The following is a 20015-nucleotide window of genomic DNA, read 5'->3' on the forward strand; positions in this document are numbered from 1 at the left end:
CCTTAAGATTTATATATAATTCTGAAATATATTTTAGTTGTGTTGGCTCTTTTAGCATATAAATTATATTTGAATATGTGTATTTATTTTTAATATATAAAATTTAAATTAATATCTAATTTTCTAATCTTTATATTAATTTATTAATTAATAAATTATTTTAATTAAATAACAATTATAATTTTATAGAAAATACTTTAATATTATATTTAATTAAAAATTAATTTTTAGTTATATTATAATATTTATCTTAAAAAATAGTACGTCAATAACCTTTTATTAATTGTGTATTATATTAATAAATTGATTAATCAATATTTTAAAATAATATTTTATATTTATTGATTATATGAATAAATGATTAGTTTAAATAAATTTGATTATATATCTGTAAAATAAATCGTCCTTTTACAAGAATGTTAACGTGTATTACTAATAATTTTTAAAATGAAGAAGAATAAAAAAAAAAATGGATTTCTCTTCAAAATGTTTCCTAAAATTAAAAGGATATATTAGTCAAATAGAAATGTGATTGTATTAGTGGGTCTGTGTAGAGAGAGAGAGTAATGAGCCGGGAAAATCACAGGCGGGGAAATTGAAATCAGGGGCTGACTGGATAGAGAGAGAGAGAGAGAGGGTGAAGTGGGTGTTGTGTTATAGTAGTAATTAAAAGCTCTGTTGTGCATACCTGGCCCTGAGTATGAGCGTGTGTACCACTCTACCAGAGAAAATAGAGAGAGAGAAAGAAAGTGTGTGTCTTTAATATTAGAGAGAGAGAAAGACTCTCGAATATGGTGATGACTCTGAATTTATATTTAAAACCCACAACTCTCTCTCTCTCTTTCTCTCTCTAAGTTCTTAAGGAGAGAGAGAGAGAGAGAGAGAGAGAGAGAAGCAATGCTTTAAAAACCCATTATCAGTTACATTAGGCCAAAGGTAAAAGAGCAAGAAAATATACAATACACACATTGCAAATATATATTTGATAAAACCATAGTTACGATAAGCAGCAGCAGTAGCGAGTGTTGCTGGCTGTGTAGCATGTATGTTTCTTGAGAGAAAGGCTTAATTATAGGAACCCACCAAAAACTCATATTAACAGTAATAATAATAATCCAATCCAATCCCCTTAAGTCTCTCTCTTCCTCAGAAATCATTGCCAATTTCTTTTGAGCCGTTTCTCTACTTATGATCATAATCTGCCTTTTTTAGCTTTCAAATCATATCAAATGTTCTTCATTTTTTTTTAATCTATAGAATAGTCATGGGTTCTCACTTTTTGCATTAAGTCACCTCCCTAGTACTTTTTTTTTTCTTCTTCTTCTTGTCTATTAAAAACACCAAATGGAGTACGGTAGCCTTGGAGGAGGAGGAGGTAGTAGTGGTGCCGGCGGTAGTGGCTCTGGCGGAGACCATGACCCCTCCGACCTCCAGAGGAGAAAGAAACGTTATCATCGCCATACTGCTAATCAAGTACAGAAGCTTGAATCGTAAGTACCCTTCTCTTTTGGGTTGCGTATTTTATTTTCTTTCATTATACTATAATGCATGTAGTTGAAATAATAACAGTAGTAATGGGTCTTTGCTTGTGCCTGTGTTGCTCGTATCTTACCAAAAATGAAGAATGTTCAAAGAGTGCCCGCACCCAGATGAGAAGCAAAGGTTACAGTTAAGCAGAGAATTGGGTTTGACACAAAGGCAGATCAAGTTTTGGTTTCAAAACAGGAGAACCCAGATGAAGGTGAGCCCTCCTTTCACATTTGTTTTATTTTTTTATATTTATTTTTTAAATTCTTTTGTGGGTTTCTAAATAGTAGAGGGTAATGTGTGAGTTATGCAATGTATACAATAATTCAGGCCCAACATGAAAGAGCTGATAATTGTGCGCTTAGAGCAGAGAATGATAAGATCCGATGTGAGAATATAGCCATTAGAGAGGCGCTTAAGAATGTTATCTGCCCATCTTGTGGGGGTCCTCCTGTCACTGAAGATTCCTACTTTGATGAACATAAATTAAGAATGGAGAATTCCCAATTGAAAGAGGAGGTTTGATTTGGTTGCTTATTCTTCTTTTTGTATTTCAGTCCATTAACAATAGAATATAGTACTACGGGTTTGTTGAATGAATGACGCTGTATCATTTTTTTTTTTCAGCTTGATAGAGTTTCCAGCATTGCCGCGAAATACATAGGAAGGCCAATTTCTCACCTTCCTCCAGTGCAGCCTATTCATATTTCTTCTTTAGATTTGTCAATGGGTAGTTTTGGTGGCCAAGGGATTGGCGGGCCTTCACTTGATCTTGATCTTGATCTTATTCCTTCTACTTCAACTTTGCCTTTTCACCCACTTGGTATCTCAGACATGGATAAGTCCCTCATGTCTGATATTGCTGCTAATGCCATGGATGAATTGCTTAGGCTTTTGCAGACCAATGAACCTTTGTGGATGAAGTCATCTACTGATTACAGGGATGTTCTTCATCTTGATACCTACCAAAGTATTTTCCCTAGGCCCATTTCTCGCTTGAAGAATCCTAATGTTCGGATTGAGGCATCCAGAGATTCTGGTGTTGTCATCATGAACAGTTTAGCCTTGGTTGACATGTTCATGGATGCAGTAAGTCCTATATTTATATTATTATCTCATATTCCTAATTATTGAGCTTGTATCTGACTTTTTAAATGATTGGAGTTTGCAGAACAAATGGGTCGAGCTATTCCCCACAATTGTCTCCATTTCAAAGCCCCTGGAAGTAATTTCATCTGGAATGATGGGCAGTCACAGTGGTTCTTTACATTTGGTAAAAATAAATATATTTAAACAGATAGCTTTTGATTCCAACCTCATGTTTGAGGAATAGTTTCATATATGAAAGGTGGCTTTTTCAGATGTATGAAGAGTTGCAAGTGCTTTCACCATTGGTACCAACTCGAGAATTCTATATCCTCCGTTATTGTCAGCAAATCGAGCAAGGCTTGTGGGCCATTGTTAATGTTTCCTATGATATTCAACAATTTTCCTCTCAATGTCGATCTCATAGGCTTCCTTCTGGATGCTTGATTCAGGATATGCCTAATGGATACTCCAAGGTTGTCAAATTGATCCATTGAGGTTTATTATCAGTGGTTAGTTCAGTGTTGTATTTTCAAATCCAGCACAAGTGCAGTGATATTATTAAACTCGAACTATTCATGTCAAATGCGGTAACAGGTTACTTGGGTGGAGCATGTGGAGGTAGAAGACAAAAACCCAACTCATCGACTTTATAGAGATCTCATTCACAGTGGAATGGCCTTTGGAGCTGAAAGGTGGCTTGCTACTCTACAAAGGATGTGCGAAAGGTTTGCATGTCTAATGGTATCAGGCAATTTAACACGAGATCTTGGCGGAGGTAATTTTAACACCATTCTTACACTGATTATTTACTTCATTATTAATGAAATTAACTAATTTTTGTACTATTTCAGTAATTCCATCACCAGATGGCAAGAGAAGTATGATGAAACTTGCTCAAAGAATGGCCAACAGTTTCTGTTCTAGCATCAGCACATCTAACAGCCATCGATGGACCGCTATTTCTGGTTCAAATGAGGTTGGAGTTCGAGTTCATAAGAGCACAGATCCTGGGCAACCAAATGGTGTAGTTCTTAATGCAGCTACTACTTTCTGGCTTCCAGTTTCTCCACAAAATGTCTTCAATTTCTTCAAGGATGAAAGAACTCGAGCTCAGGTATGTACATATATTAGACTTGGTTAGCAGATTTTTCACTATTGTGTTTATTAGGCTACAAATAAGGCTCATACTGCATTTGTTTTTGATGTTTTAGTGGGATGTTCTCTCTAGTGGCAATGCAGTGCAAGAAGTTGCTCACATTGCCAATGGTTCACATCCTGGAAACTGCATATCTGTTCTTCGAGTAAGGCTACTAGTTTTTTGTTTTTTCTACAAAATAGTTTTGCACTCTAAAGCTTATAATGCCCACTTAATAAATTTAATTCTGATATTGGATTCTGTAATAGGCATTTAACTCTGGTCAGAACAATATGTTAATACTTCAAGAGAGCTGTATAGATTCATCGGGTTCGCTGGTAGTGTACTGCCCAGTTGATCTACCAGCCATCAACATAGCAATGAGTGGAGAAGACCCTTCTTATATTCCATTGCTGCCATCAGGATTCACTATTTGTCCTGATGGTAGACCAGACCATGGGGATGGAGCATCAACAAGCTCAAATGCACATGGAAGCATGTGTAGGTCAAGTGGTTCACTGATAACAGTGTCATTTCAAATACTAGTAAGCAGTTTGCCATCAGCCAAGCTAAATATGGAGTCAGTAACCACGGTGAATAACCTTATCAATACCACCGTTCAGCAAATTAAGGCTGCCATGAACTGTCCTAATTCTTGATATCTGCTCTACTCCAAATGCAATACAACTGTTTTCTCTTCTTCACAAGAAGCTTTAAATATGGAGATAAGAGGGATATTCAGAGCCTAATTCAGCAAAGAGAAAAAAGGGTATTGATTATTGAATGAGATATAAGTATTGGAGGGGTTAGTTGAGGCTTTGAATGCATTCTCATCAAAGAACAGAAGATGGGTTATTACTGCTGCTTCTGCTGCTGCTGCTGTTTTCTTTTACTTTGCTGCCAGACTTCATTACAGTCTTCACCAGCTAGATTTTATTAAACATTTATTACTATTTTTTTATTTTTAAATTTCTACAAGGATTCTTTGTTTTTTTTTTCTTGAGAAAATATTTACATTAATAGTGTGATTTTAAAGAGGGAGTCAAGAACGCACCATCCGTCTCTATCTTGGTGATTGGGAATTGGGGCATCTGTTTTCCATTTGCCTCTCTGCAATACATCAAGAAAAATGTGTGGTTCGGGTATTGACTTTCTGTGCTTTTACATTTATTTTAGCAATCAATGATCCTTTTTCTTTCTTTTTTTCACTGCCTCTTTTGTAATAAAATTCCTCTCTCTCTCTTTCTCTATATATATGTGTGTGTTAATGAAGACAGCCCAAGAGTTGAAATTCACAACTGCTGTGTGGGGGCACTTTTTCCTTTTTCTTTCTTTTTTTTCCTTAGCTCTGGCATCACTGTTGGGCTCCACTTCTGATGCCTTAACTTTTCCCTCATATAACGTTTCTTCTAAGTTCATCCATGCATGATAAACTTGAAAATTATTTGTGTAAATAGCATATTTTAAAAAATATTTAAATATAAATAGCATAATTTTTTCATTTAAATTAAATAAATATTTTATATTTTATTTTATTTTAACTTCTATAAATAGTAATAGTTAAATTTCATTTGTTTTTTCTTTTTAATTGTTATCAATAGAAAAAAAAATTATAAATATTAATTAATATTACATAAAATTTATAATGTATTTATTAAATTTAAAATAAAGAATAAAATTTAGCTCTCCAAATTTAGAAAGCTAAATAAATTTTTTATTATATGTTTAAGAAATAAAAATTTATTGAAATTTTATTTTATGAAAACTAAGGATTTAATATATAAAAATTGCATTAAACATGTTATTGGATAGAATGACATGTATATTTTAGATTTTTTAAAGTTGTTATAATTATCTTTACATATTTATTATTTATTTAACAGTAAAATATGGTATAACATATCTATTAAATCGTGAATCATAGAGTAACTTTAAATTTTTAAAATTGCTAAAATTGTTTTTACATCCTTTTTATTTATTTAACTGTAAAATATGATGTAACATATTTATTACAGGGCACCAGAAGTTTGCCAAGAGTTTTATATATATAAAAAGAAGAGTTGCCAAGACTAATTTGTGTAAAATTTATTTAAATACAAACAAAAAGTTATTTTTTGTCAAATTTATTAATACTCAGCTTGGCTCAAAATTATAATTTTATTTTAAAATTTAATTACATTTGCGCTTATACCATTACATCAATATAATTTTATTTTTAAGTTTAAATACATTAGCAATTGATGTTAACGGATTGGATTGATATCTGTATTAAGATATAGATTTAATACAATTATTAAATGGGTATTAAAATAGGTTAATATGAATTACAATTTACAAATTATAACTAAGAATTAAAACTGTTAGGAGAGACTTTAAAAGTAGGTTTATATTTCTAATAGACTCCCGCACGTGAATATAAGTTTAATGTAAATAAATATAGGATTTGAAGCGTGAATATACACAAGTCAATATTGTCTTGTATTGAAATAGGTTTATATATCTAACACAGTCTCCTAATATCTTTTAGACTTGAAGATAAATTTTAGGCAAAAAGCTTTAAACTTATTAGAGAAGTCTAACCAAGTTTCTATTTTATTTTGGATGAAATTAAATTTATTAACTTTTATAAAATGTCTAATTAAGTTTCTATCTTTATTTTTGGCTCAATTAAACTCATTAACTTTTATAAAAAATCCAATTAATCCCTAATGCTAACAACGTCTAAAATGTTGTTAAGTGTAATAGTCTCATTATTTTGAGAGCGCGAATAATAACCAATCTAAATATTTTAAAGTCATGCATATATTGCGTGAGGGAGAAAAAACCACTTCTTTTTCTTTATTTAACTTACATCGTAGCTCTTCCAACCATAAAATCTTTTTCAGGATTAGTCTCTCTCCATGAAGTGTACATCTTTATGATTTTATTGTAAAAACATATTGGAGGTGGTGGGATGTAATTTAACTCAATAACTTGTACTCATTCTCTACATACAAACGAGTGTGATAAAGAAGACGAAAATATTGCTGCCATTTCAGATAAAGAAAGATATTACTACTATTCTTTGTAAATTAAAATTTATAGATACTGATTGTGCAAAAAATAAAAAAAAATGATATGATCAAATTTTTTGTTATAAATTCTCAAGTAAAAAAAACTATTCTATCTAAAGATTCGAATTCTTAATTGAGGGTGCAAAAATAAATTTATATATTTAAAAATAATATTTTACAAAAAAGCCAGCAGAACTGTATATTAAAAGTAATTACCACAGTTCAAGTGAGATTTATATTTATCAATCATGTTTATAACTATATTTATTTTATCAAATTTTTTTTATTTATTTGAACAAGTAAGAGACTTACTTTTCCCCTAAAAAGAAGTACAATTATCGCGGCCCCAAGCAATTAGAAATCAACAACATCTGGAAGAATGACTTGAATGTGGTGATATAGCATAAGATGTCAGCAGTTGGACAGCCAGAATCTCCTCATTGAAGATGTCTATTTCAATATGACAATATCTCATATTGAAAGTGTCAGCACTTGGTTGGATTGCCTGAATTGTATTGCCCGATTTCAAGAACTTAAATGTACTAGCCTCTATTTTAAAAACATTGGTGTGTATTTGATTGAAAATTGGTTAAGAATTTTCTTTTATTTATAAATAATTTCTACACTAAGTAATTTGGTAATGACTATTTGAAATAGTTATAGCTATTAATAAAATGTAAATGTTAATGAATGATGTGTCTTTTTTAGTACTCGCAAGTGTACGAACTGTTTCTATAGTAAGGGTAAATTCACTACGAGGTTAATCTTTCAATGAACTATGTGTAGCACCCCCACTCAAACATCCAATTGTATAGTAATATATATATATATTTAACTTTATAAACATAATTTACTACTTAGTTACAATATACATTCATACAATTTAAGTGGCATGACATACTTAATATATATAAGGAATATTTATACACTATTTTAATTCACACAAGTATCCAAAATGCCCCAATGCTTGAGATAACTCCTCTGGCCCACCTGATAATATTGACTGATGCAAAGAGAGCAATGCACAGCTAAGGCTATCTACAACTGCACTAACCTGAAAAAAATTGCTAAGGAATGAGCTAGCGACTCAATAAGCATTTAATTTACTAAACTATAGTATATTAGGCTAGAATTATCAAAGTCTTTATCAAATACAAAAAATTATACCAACACTTAACTGACAGTTACAAAATCAACCATTTCAAATATTCTCATAAACAAATAATTTCATCTCACATAATGCAAATAATCTCAAACTCAACCAAGTCAAATAACTCAATTCCACATTATTTCTATTAAATTAGGATCAGATGACTCATCCTCACATTTCCTCACATTTTTAAATTTCAGTAACCACTTGACAATACTATCCGCCCGGCTCAGTCTTGCCATCTCACATACTCGGGTAGCTATCCGCCCGGCTCAGCTTTTCCGATCACACAATATCCATTCAAGAGTCATCAATCCTTAATCACAATCAATTCACTTCACAACATATCACAATCAATTCACTTTATAACATGCAAAAAACATAACCAATATCAACTCAGTCAACCAAGAAATTATCAAGTAATCAAATAGCAGTTCCTACTTAATATACACAAAGTTTAGTCTATTAAATACTTACCAAAATTTATAGGATAACAAAGTAATCCTATTCTTTTTTCTCTTACCACTTCCTTGCCTTTGGATGAACCTATTCATATATTCAATACAAATACAATTCAATCACAAGGTATAAGTATACATATCTTTACTATCCATAAAATATCACATTTCAACAAAATAACATATATTCTTGATATTAATATGATGCATGAGATGAATGACAACAAATCAACATATTTGTTGATGAAGGCAGCTTGTAGGTACTGACTTAGAAATTACACCAAAAATTATGTACAATTAATAAAAATATCATCTTTTCCAGAATTACACTTCTATTTTTATAGAGACCATATCAGAAAGAATTACTTCAAAATCATTGGTATAGAAATAGTTATGGCATTTTCAATACAGCTGCTCTAATTTCTATTTAAACAGAACAATAAAAAGTTTCCTATTAAATGACCAGCCAAAGAATAAATTTTCTGATGAAACTCTACAGATATAAAGTTAACATTATGAAATTTCTATAGACACTAATTTTACTCAATTTGGACTTCTCTAGCTGATGTTGTGAAACACATAATTAGCAACAAATTTCTGAATTCTAAGTCCGATTTCTGCTTAAAACAGTTTCGAGCAGGTCGTATTAAGTACAACATATCTCACGTTATACTCAACTAAAAATTATGAAATTTTACAGACATATACTAGATATTAAAATGAACAACTTTCATGTTTGGAAATATTCGAGATTAAGCCTCTAAGATCACGAAATCAGAGGTGAAAAATTCTGCCCAGAAATTTCAGCTTCAAGATCACAAGTAATAGCATGTTCACTCTTGATTAAACAATTTCAAAACACATAATCATCAACAATTTCATATCATTAATCCTAATTTACAGCAAAACCAAGAAATTAAAATTACTCACCCTTGTTTCACTTAATTAAGAAAGCCCAAATCTTTCAAACTTAAAAGAAGAATTAGATTCTCACTTACTAAAAATTTGTAGAGTTTGATTAGGAAATTAAGGTTTGAAGAAGAAAAGGAGAAGAATGAGAGAGACAAAGAAGAAGAGGAAATAGGGAATGCATGTATAGAAATGAAGAACTGAAGAAGTGGTAAATTGGTGTAAAAATATGCAATTTTACAATTTAATCCTTTCTTTCTAACTTTTCAATTTAGTCTAAAATTATTACTTTTTAATTAAATCAATATGTAACTAAATAACTTATTTATCTACCACATAATATAATAAGATATGTCATACATAATTATGATGCAAATGACATATTTAATGACATACTAATGAATATTAATTATTAATTAAAAATAAAAAATAAATTTGGTTGTGACAATTTCTACCCACTTAGAAAATCTCGTCCTCGAAATTAACTAATCGCCAACAGACATGCCAAATAAGCTCGGGTATTTATCCATCATATGCTTCTCTACTTCCCAAGTTGCTTCCTTAGATGAATGTTGACTCCATTTCACCTTTATCATAGGAATTTCCTTGTTTCTTAATTTTCTAACCTGTCGGTCTAATATCTGAATCGGTTCTTCAACATATGTGAGTTTCTCAGAAACTTTAATTTCTGGTATCTTGATAATATGGCTAGGATCAGATCGATATCGTCGAAACATAGAAACATGGAAAATATTATGTACTTGAGCTAACTCTAGGGGTAATGCAAGTCTATAGGCTAAAGGACCAACCCGCTCTGAAATCTCATATGATCCGATATATCGAGGACTTAGTTTACCTTGTTTACCAAATCGAAGGATACCCCTCCAAGGTGATACTCTCAAGAAACCTTATCCCCAACTTCATACTCAATTTCCCTTCTGTGTTTATCTGTATAGCTTTTCTGTCTATTTTGTGTGGCCTTGATAAACTGCTTTGCAACTTGTATCTTGTCTACTGTTTCTTGAATAATTTCAGGACCTTCCAATTGTCTCAACCCTTCTACATCCTAACATATAGGGCTTCTACATTTTCTCCCATATAATGCCTCGTATGGTGGCATACCAATACTAGAAGGAAAACTATTATTATAAGCAAATTCCATAAGTGGTACCTGTTCATCCCAATTTTTGCTATACTCTAATGCACAAGCCCATAACATGTCTTCAAAAGTTTGAATGGTTCTCTCGATCGCCCATCTGTTTGTGGATGAAAAGCAGTACTGAAATGCAATCTAGTTCCCATTGCCACTTGTAAGCTCTTCCAGAAATGAGATGTAAACCGAGGATCCCTGTCTGAGACAATAGAGATAGGTACACCATGCAACCTAACAATTTCTTTCACATACAAGTTGGCTAGCTTATCCAATGAATCATTCTGTTGAATAGGTAAAAAGTGTGCTGATTTTGTTAACCTATCAACTATTACCCAAATAGCATCATTTCTCCTAAAGGTGCGAGGCAAACCAACAACAAAGTCCATAGTAATTCTTTCCCATTTCCACTCAGGTATAATTAAAGATTGTAATTTACCTGCAGGTGATTGATGTTCTACTTTCACTTGTTGACAAGTTAAGCATTTAGCTACATATTCTGCAACTTTCCTCTTCATGCCTGACCACCAATAATGTGGCTTCAAATTGTTATACATCTTTGTACTCCCTGGGTGCATTGAATAAGGAGAATTGTAACCCTCCCAAAGAATCTTTTGTTTCAATGCGCTTACATTAGGTACATATACTCTGGTTTTCATAACCCATATTCCATTATCTTGCTCGATTAGTTCATTTGTCTTACCATCTTGCACCTTTTTCTGTAACTTCTTTAAATATGCATCACTACCTTGTGCATGTTTGATCTCATCTAGTATCTGGGGACTAGTCTTCATTGTAGTCAATAATACCCCATTCTTTATTGAAAAATGCATATCCATAGCTTTAAGCAAAATTAAGGATCTCATCTAATATGAAATCATACCTGCAACCCTTTTCAAAGTCTTCCTACTAAGTGCATCTGCCACAACATTTTCTTTTCTTGGGTAATAATCAATGGTATAGTCATAATCCTTCAACAATTCCATCCATCTTCATTGCCTGAGGTTCAACTCTTTCTGTGTAGGTACGTACTTTAAGCTTTTGTGGTAAGTGAATATTCGAAATGTCTCTCCATAAAGATAATGTCTCCAAGTTTTCAAAGCATGTACAATTGCAGCCAATTCTAAATCATTTGTGGGATAATTTTATTCATGAGGTCTAAGTTGTCTAGAAGCATAGGCAATAACCCTTCCATTATGTATCAATACACAACCCAAACCATTAAGTGAAGCATCTGTATAGACTACATATTCCCCTCTTTGTATAGGTAATGTAAGTATAGGTGCTGTAATCAATCTATTTTTCAACTCCTCAAAACTAGCTTGACATTTATCATTCCACTGAAAAGTCACTTGTTTCTTCAACAGATTAGTCAATAGCTTTGCTAAAATGGAGAAGTTCTTCATGAATCTTCTATAGTACCCAGCCAATCCCAGAAAACTATGAACTTCTGAAATATTTCTTGGTGATTCCCACTCCTGAATAGCCTTCACCTTAGATGGGTCCGCTTGAACACCTTGTGCAGATACAATATGCCCCAAAAATGCAATGTTATTCATCCAGAACTCACATTTACTGAACTTACCATATAACTGCTTTTCTCTCAAAGTTTGTAATACTGTTCTTAAATGATGTTCATACTCTTCAGAATTACTGGAGTATATCAGAATATCATCAATGAAGACTATCACAAATTGATCAAGATACGGTTGAAAAATATTATTCATCAAAGACATAAATGCTACAGGTGCATTGGTCAAACCAAATGGCATAACAACAAATTCATAATGACCATATAGTGTTCGAAATGCCGTTTTAGGTATAGAAGTCTCTCTAATCTTTAATTGCCAATACCCAGATCTCAAATCAATTTTGGAGAATACATCTGCCCCTTTGAGTTGATCAAGCAAATCATCAATGCGAGGTAAAGGATATTTGTTCTTAATAGTAACTTGGTTCAACTTCCTATAATCAATGCAAAGTCTCATACTTCCATCTTTTTTCTTCACAAACAACACTGGAGCTCCCCACGGTGATATACTAGGTCGAATATAACCTTTCTCCAATAAATCCTCAAGTTGCTTTTTCAATTCCTGTAATTCTGCTGGTGCCATTCTGTATGGTGCTATAGAAATAGGAGCAACTCCTGGAATAGTTTCAATTTCAAAATCCACTTCTCGTTGAGGTGGCAATCCAGGTAATTCTTCTAGAAATACATCTGAAAATTCTTTGACTATTGGTACCTCTGAAACCCCTGGACTAACAATTCCAGTGTCTACGACATTCACAAGATAAGCATCACACCCAAATTTCATTAAATGAAAAGCAGTAGTAGCAGAAATCAAACATGTAGGCACAATTTTCCTGTCACCCGTGAACACTATTTTTATTTCCCCATCTATAACCATTTTTACTTCCTTCGTTAAACAGTCAACTATGACATGATTTCTAAATAACCAATCCATTCCCAATATCACATCAAAATCTCACAAATTGATCACAATTAGGTCTACTGACATATTTGTACCACAAATCATCACAGAACAAGCCCGAACTACAGTATTCACCATTATTACTCCTCCAGCAGGCATCGAAACACAAATATTATGTCCTAAAGATTCAATGCCACAATGCATTTTCAATGCAAAATCATATGAAATGAATGAACATGTAGATCCGGGGTCAACTAACATATATGCATCATGCCTATAAATAGGAATTATACCAGTTATTATCTCTAGAGAAGTAGTTGCTTCCTGCCTCATAACAGCATACACTCTTGCCTACGGTAAAGATTGGTTCGCATCTTCAATATGGACATATGCTGCTGTAGCTGCACTTCTATCTCCCCTACCTCTTCCACGACCAGTTGTTATAGGTACTACATTATCCCTAACACTACTTTGTCCTCCTGAATGGTAGGTACTAGATGCTCCTCTACCTACTATACACTTATTGGCATAATGCCCAGGTTTCCCACATCTATAACAAACCTGCACTCTCGGTCCCCAACACTCTCTTGAATGTGTTCTTCCACAAGTGCCACAAAGAGGTCTATATCCTCTACTAGTAAACCCAGAATTACCTCGCATGTTCGCTGATCCACCACTTTTACCCAAAGTTATACTACTTGGCCCTCTAAACTGATAATTGCCCCTTCCTTTAAAACCTCCTCGCTAACTTCCTGATCCTCCCCTAAGTGTAAATGTGGTACCTCTAGAGAAAGATGGAGTAAATGTTCCAATTATCTTCTTTTTCTTTGCTTCTAATATATTTCTTTCTAAGAATAATTCTTCTGCTCTTGTTGCAGCTTCCAATAAAGCAATAAAGGTAGGTGGTTGCACTGCCAACTTTTCACATATCTCCAATCTCAAACCCCTCTCAAATCTATTTCTCTTCAGTTCATCAGTTGCCACTTCCTCTGGTGCATACCTGGATAACCTTGTAAATTGTAATTCACAGTCAGCAACAGACATCTCATTTTGTTTCAATTCAAGAAATTCAAGTTTTTTCCTCTCTTGATATATTGGTGGCATATACTTCATCTTGAACTCCTTTAAGAATTCTTCCCATGTCATGGTCAATGTTTGTGTCTGGTTACCTCAGACTGTCTCCTACCAGTTTCTAGCATCCTTAAGAAATAATGAGGTTGCATACCTCACTTTCATTTGGGTCGTCGGTTGGGTATTAAATTGTGTAAACACACCTTTAACAGACTTTAGCCATTCCTCTGCTACAAGTGGATCGGTTGTCCCCTCAAGCTCTTTCCCCCCATGCTTTCTTAACTTTCCAAAGTTTGCATCCAATGCAGGTATGTTTAGTGGAGGTGGTGGCTGTTGTTGTTGAGCTAATCTTCTTAACTCTTCAGCTATTTGCTGAGCATACGCTTCAGCTCTTCCTTGTGACTGTTCATTTTCATGCATCTGTTCTTGTTCAATATGATGTGCATGAACTGACTCATGTGAACCTACTAGGCCAGTGGAGTGCTCATTCATGCCTATATCATTAACAAACTTTACAACAATAAATGGTTTATGCATAATTACTATATGCTTGCATGTTATGCTCTTAATCCCCTCTATTCTCATCAATTCAATCACATAAGCATTTAACACATTGGAACATATTAAAAATTCCAACTCACTTTAACATATCACAACACATAAACACCTTCATATAACATAACATAAACACAAATATAAGTACTCATACTTACGTCCCAATGGTCTAATCCCCGCTCTGATACCAAAAACTGTAGCATCCTAACTCAAACATCCAATTGTATAGCAATATATATATATTTTTAACTTTATAACACAATGTACTACTTAGTTACAATATACATTCATATAATTTAAGTGGCATGACATACTTAATATATATAAGGAATATTTATACATTATTTTAATTCACATAAGTACCCAAAATGCCCCATTGCTTGAGATAACTCCTCTGGCCCACCTGATAATATTGACTGATGCAAAGAGAGCAGTGCACAGCTAAGGCTATCTACAACTGCACTAACCTGAAAAAAATTGCTAAGGAATGAGCTAGCGACTCAATAGGCATTTAATTTACTAAACTATAGTATATTAGGCTAGAATTATCAAAGTCTTTATCAAATACAGAAAATTATACCAACACTTAACTGACAGTCACAAAATCAACCATTTCAAATATTCTCATAAACAAATAATTTCATCTCACATAATGCAAATAATCTCAAACTCAACCAAGTCAAATAATTCAATTCCACATTATTTCTATCAAATTAGGATCAGATGACTCATCCTCACATTTCCTCACATTTTTAAATTTCAGTAACCACTTGACAAGACTATCCGCCCGGCTCAGTCTTGCCATCTCACATACTCGGGTTGCTATCCGCCCAGCTCAGCTTTCCCGATCACACAATATCCATTCAAGAGTCATCAATCCTTAATCACAATCAATTCACTTTACAACACATTACAATCAATTCACTTTACAACAGGTAAAAAATATAACCAATATCAACTCAGTCAACCAAGAAATTTTCAAGTAATCAAATAGCAGTTCCTACTCAATATACACAAAGTTTAGTCTATTAAATACTTACCAAAATTTATAGGATAACAAAGTAATCCTATTCTTTTTCTCTTACCACTTCCTTGACTTTGGATGAACCTATTCACATATTCAATACAAATATAATTCAATCACAAGGCATAAATATACATATCTTTACTATCCATAAAATATCATATTTCAACAAAATAACATATATTCTTGATATTAATATGATGCATGAGATGAATGACAACAAATCAACATATTTGTTGATGAAGGCAGCTTGTAGCTACTGACTTAGAAATTATACCAAAACTTATATACAATTAATAAAAATCTCATCTTTTCCAGAATTACACTTCTATTTTTATAGAGACCATATCAGAAAGAATCACTTCAAAATCATTGGTATAGAAATAGTTATGGCATTTTCAATACAGCTGCTCCAATTTCCATTTAAACTGAACAACAAAAGGTTTCCTATTAAATGACCAGTCAAAAGAATATATTTTCTGATGAAACTCTGCAGATATAAAGTTAACATTCTAAAGTTTCTATAGACACTAATTTTACTCAATTAGGACTTCTCTAGCTCAAGTTGTGAAACACATAATTAGCAACAAATTTATGAATCCTAAGTCCGATTTCTGCTTAAAACAGTTTCGAGCAGACCATATTAAGTTCAACATATCTCGTGTTATACTCAACTAAAAATTATGAAATGTTATAGACATATACTAGATATATAAATGAACAACTTTCATGTTTGGAAATGTTAGAGATTAAGCCTCTAAGGTCACGAAATCAGAGGTGAAAAATTCTGCCCAGAAATTTCAGCTTTAAGATCACAAGTAATAGCATGTTCGCTCTTGATTAAAAAATTCCAAAACATATAATCATCAACAATTTCATATCATTAATCCTAATTTACAGCAAAACCAAGAAATTAAAATTACTCACCCTTGTTTTCCTTAATTAAGAAAGCCCAAATCTTTCAAACTTAAAAGAAGAATTAGATTCTCACTTACTAAAAGTTTGTAGAGTTTGATTAGAAAATCAAGGTTTGAAGAAGAAAAGGAGAAGAATGAGGGAGACAAAGAAGAAGAGGAAATAGTGAATACATGTGTAGAAATCAATAAATGAAGAGGTGGTAAATTGGTGTAAAGATAGACAATTTTACAATTTAATCCTCGTTCTTTCTAACTTTCCAATTTAGTCCAAAATCATTACTTTTCAATTAAATCAATATGTAACTAAATAATTTATTTATCTACCACGTAATATAATAAGATAGGTCATACATAATTATGATGCAAATGACATATTTAATGACATGCTAATGAATATTAATTATTAATTAAAAATAAAAAATAAATTCGATTGTGACACTATGAGACCACTTATTATAAAGACTAATTATTAACACAACATAATAAAAGTAAATCTAAACACTCTAAATCAGTATGTTGAGAGGATAATATTTATAAAATAAAGTAACTAAATAATAATTAAACATACAATGCAAATGCAAATGTTTATGAGCTAAAACTATATGCTAAATATAGTATTTAGTCTAGCCATTTACTTAGTAATCTCGTAGTTTTACTTTAAGCCTAGATCTAATGAATAAGATGGCGATGTGCCTTTTTTCCTAAACCACTCAAGCTAATGATGCAGCCTAGGTTTCTTATACCAACATAGATTAAAGTAAAGATGATGTTTTTAATACTTTTAACCTAAAGATTTTCATAACAAATATTACTAGTAAATTGATATGACGGTCACCAATAATAATAGATGAAATTAATACATATATGAAGGTAAAGAAATCGTTAATTAAATAAATAAATAACAAGGTTCATACAAAAGTAAAAGGGCTAAACTAAACATTTATGAAAACTAGCCTAACATATTTAACCTAATGATCATGGTATTAAATAGAAAGACATAAAATAAAAAAGTAAAAACTCCCTCTAGATCAAGAATTTTTTCAAGTAGGAAGAAGATTGTTCCTCACTCTCAACTTCTTGAAAAGTTCCTTAGATTCTAAAAAGAGTAATAAAAACTAAACTAAAGTGTTTATGGAAAACTGTAGAGAATTATGGAGAGAATAATGGTAGCAGGTTTAGAGAGCAGATAGGAGAAAACTCCTCCCTCTTTTTTCGAATTAGGTGTTTGCCGAGATATATATAGAGAAGAGTCCTCTTTTATATAAATCTCCATAGAGATAAGTATACTAATATAAGTCTATCTAACAGATAAGACTTTGAGTCTCTTTATCTCTACTAAATACTATCCCATAAATAACTCTAAATCCTAATAATTATACAAAATGACTAAATTGTCCCTTGGGCCTTGTAATTAGCAGTCAATTCATCTTAATCTTGGGCCTTGACATGAACATGTCCAATTAAGCTTTTTTTCGAGTGTTTAACTCCATATTTTCCGCTTTTTGCTAATACCCTTAAATATATAAGCTTAAATGAGGCAAAAATATATATTTTCATCATTTTATATATAGAAATATATCATTAAAGCTCTAAAATACCCTCAAATATCTATATATAATTTGGACCGATTAAATATCCTCACACCTAAACCTTTACTTGTCCTCAAGTAAATAGCAACTGAGAATTAACTTTTACAAAAAATCATGAAGATCATTCATACTCAGCTTAAAGATATTATTCAAAAGAATTTCACTAATGCAAAGATCATGTCAACCCAAGAACACTTGAATCATAATATTTTTTTTTAAAAATATAAACTCAAATCATTATTAATCAAAAGACTCAAGCATCCAATCCTTCACACCTGCTTCACAACAAATAGTCTAACTCGTCTTCAAAGGATACAACTATGATGCATAATCCAAATTATCATAACCCTATTCAATCACAAACAAAAGATCAATAGGCATTTATTAAAAAATTTTGAAGCTCTTATACTTTCTTTTCTTTTCATCCCTTGGATTTTAATTTTTGATACTTTGGGGTATTTATTTCTTTCTTGAGATGTTATGCCTTTTTATACAAATACAAACATGGGTAATGAGTGCATCTGGTTACTCAACAAAACATACTTCAAGATACTTTGCATACTCATAATCTTAATTTCCTTTTTTTACGTAAAAATCGATATTGGTCATGAAGATCTCCGGTTACTAAGCAACTAAAATTAGCGGAATAGAATTATTAAACTTAGAGCTTTAAACTTGCCCATATCATATCTCACAACCTTAGGCAAGCCAATTTAATGACAAAGAAATCATAATCTAAATCATACACTTCTAATTATGCCCAACTTAAATTTTCCAAACTATTCATCATTGTCCATATGCAAAGAATAAATACTTGATTATTTAAGTGCAAATAACTCATGAGTTCACATTATACATGTTAAAAACTAACTCAAGGATTCAAAAATCTTAACATAATAGTATTCTTTCATCGACTCTTATATAGAATAATAAGAAAAAGTGAGTGGAAAAATATTTTGCAAAGATTCATCAAAGATGCTAATTCTCATGGCATAATGATGTATAAAGTTTAATCGAAGAAATATTCTATTTCCTTCCCCACACTTAAATTTGACATTGTCCTTAATGTCATTGCATAGATAAAAATAAAGAACAAGAACAGAGAAAAAAGATAGAATACTCCCCTGGAATTTTGCAATGCATAGTAAGCCATGAACTTGAATTTCAATCTCCACCATCCAAACTTTAGAAGCACACTTAAACACATCATTGATAATTATAAAAGAAATAAAGAAATAAAGAAATAAAAATAAAAAAATATCCTAAATATACTAGAAAGATTAAATCCTAAGATAATTAAAAGTTAGGTCCTAAAAATAAATAAATACAAATTCTAAAATAAAATTTAAAATAAAGTTCTAAATCAATGATATGTCTATTTATGTGGAGGAGATGGATATATATTTAATTTTCAAAATTTTCTCATTTTTTAAGGGCCCGTGGAATTTTCGGGCCATGGACTACGCCATCAAGTCGTTGCTGCTTGCCTACGCTGTGGGCATGTGGCCCGTGAGGTCGCTGACTTCTTGCTGGGCGTCTTGCCACTGTCCTCCTCGCGGCTGGCTCCCTCGCGGAGTGTCTCGCGACCCGCGGCTGACCTTGCTGCTGGCTGCTGTTGCTTGATTGCTACGGGCTCGTGTCGTTCCTGCTGTACCTCTACTACGGGCTAGTATGAAAATTTACTGTCGCAACGTGGCTCGCTCAAAAATAAAAAATTTTAAAGAAGGTTTAATTGCTTTACATGGAGACATATTGCATTTTGGGGATCAAAGAAGGTAGGAATGCTTACTTTTCCATCATAGACCTACAAGATAAACATAAAACACTAAAATTTAAAAAAAATAAAAGAAAATAAAAATAAAAATAACTTAAATGCATAAAAATAAAAATACAAGTATTAAGTTTATTGTCTATAGTTAGACATTCTTGATTATGCTCATGGTGGGCGTTCATCCG

The 20015-nt window shown here is 32.1% G+C and overlaps 1 protein-coding gene across 1 annotated transcript; it reads left to right on the top strand.

The window, feature by feature from the left end:
• The first annotated feature begins 645 nt into the window (after window positions 1-645).
• On the top strand, window positions 646-4957 carry LOC8273513 (homeobox-leucine zipper protein HDG11). Its single transcript, XM_002527887.4, has 11 exons — window positions 646-749; window positions 896-1490; window positions 1624-1741; window positions 1858-2046; window positions 2155-2616; window positions 2699-2800; window positions 2889-3089; window positions 3211-3391; window positions 3468-3730; window positions 3828-3917; window positions 4021-4957. The coding sequence occupies exons 2-11, from the start codon at window positions 1345-1347 to the stop codon at window positions 4408-4410; spliced, it is 2142 nt and encodes a 713-aa protein (XP_002527933.1). The 5' UTR covers window positions 646-749; window positions 896-1344; the 3' UTR covers window positions 4411-4957.
• The last annotated feature ends 15058 nt before the right edge of the window (window positions 4958-20015 follow it).

This window comes from Ricinus communis, chromosome 2 (genome assembly GCF_019578655.1).
Source record: "Ricinus communis isolate WT05 ecotype wild-type chromosome 2, ASM1957865v1, whole genome shotgun sequence".
In the NCBI taxonomy this organism is placed as follows: domain Eukaryota; kingdom Viridiplantae; phylum Streptophyta; class Magnoliopsida; order Malpighiales; family Euphorbiaceae; genus Ricinus; species Ricinus communis.

Bases quoted from the DNA above. Each gene is read 5' to 3' on its own strand.
- LOC8273513 (XM_002527887.4), top strand. From the start codon at position 1,345: ATGGAGTACGGTAGCCTTGGAGGAGGAGGAGGTAGTAGTGGTGCCGGC. The intron at 3,090-3,210 runs GTTGTCAAATTG...ATGCGGTAACAG, and splicing joins TGCCTAATGGATACTCCAAG to GTTACTTGGGTGGAGCATGT. The intron at 3,731-3,827 runs GTATGTACATAT...TTGATGTTTTAG, and splicing joins ATGAAAGAACTCGAGCTCAG to TGGGATGTTCTCTCTAGTGG.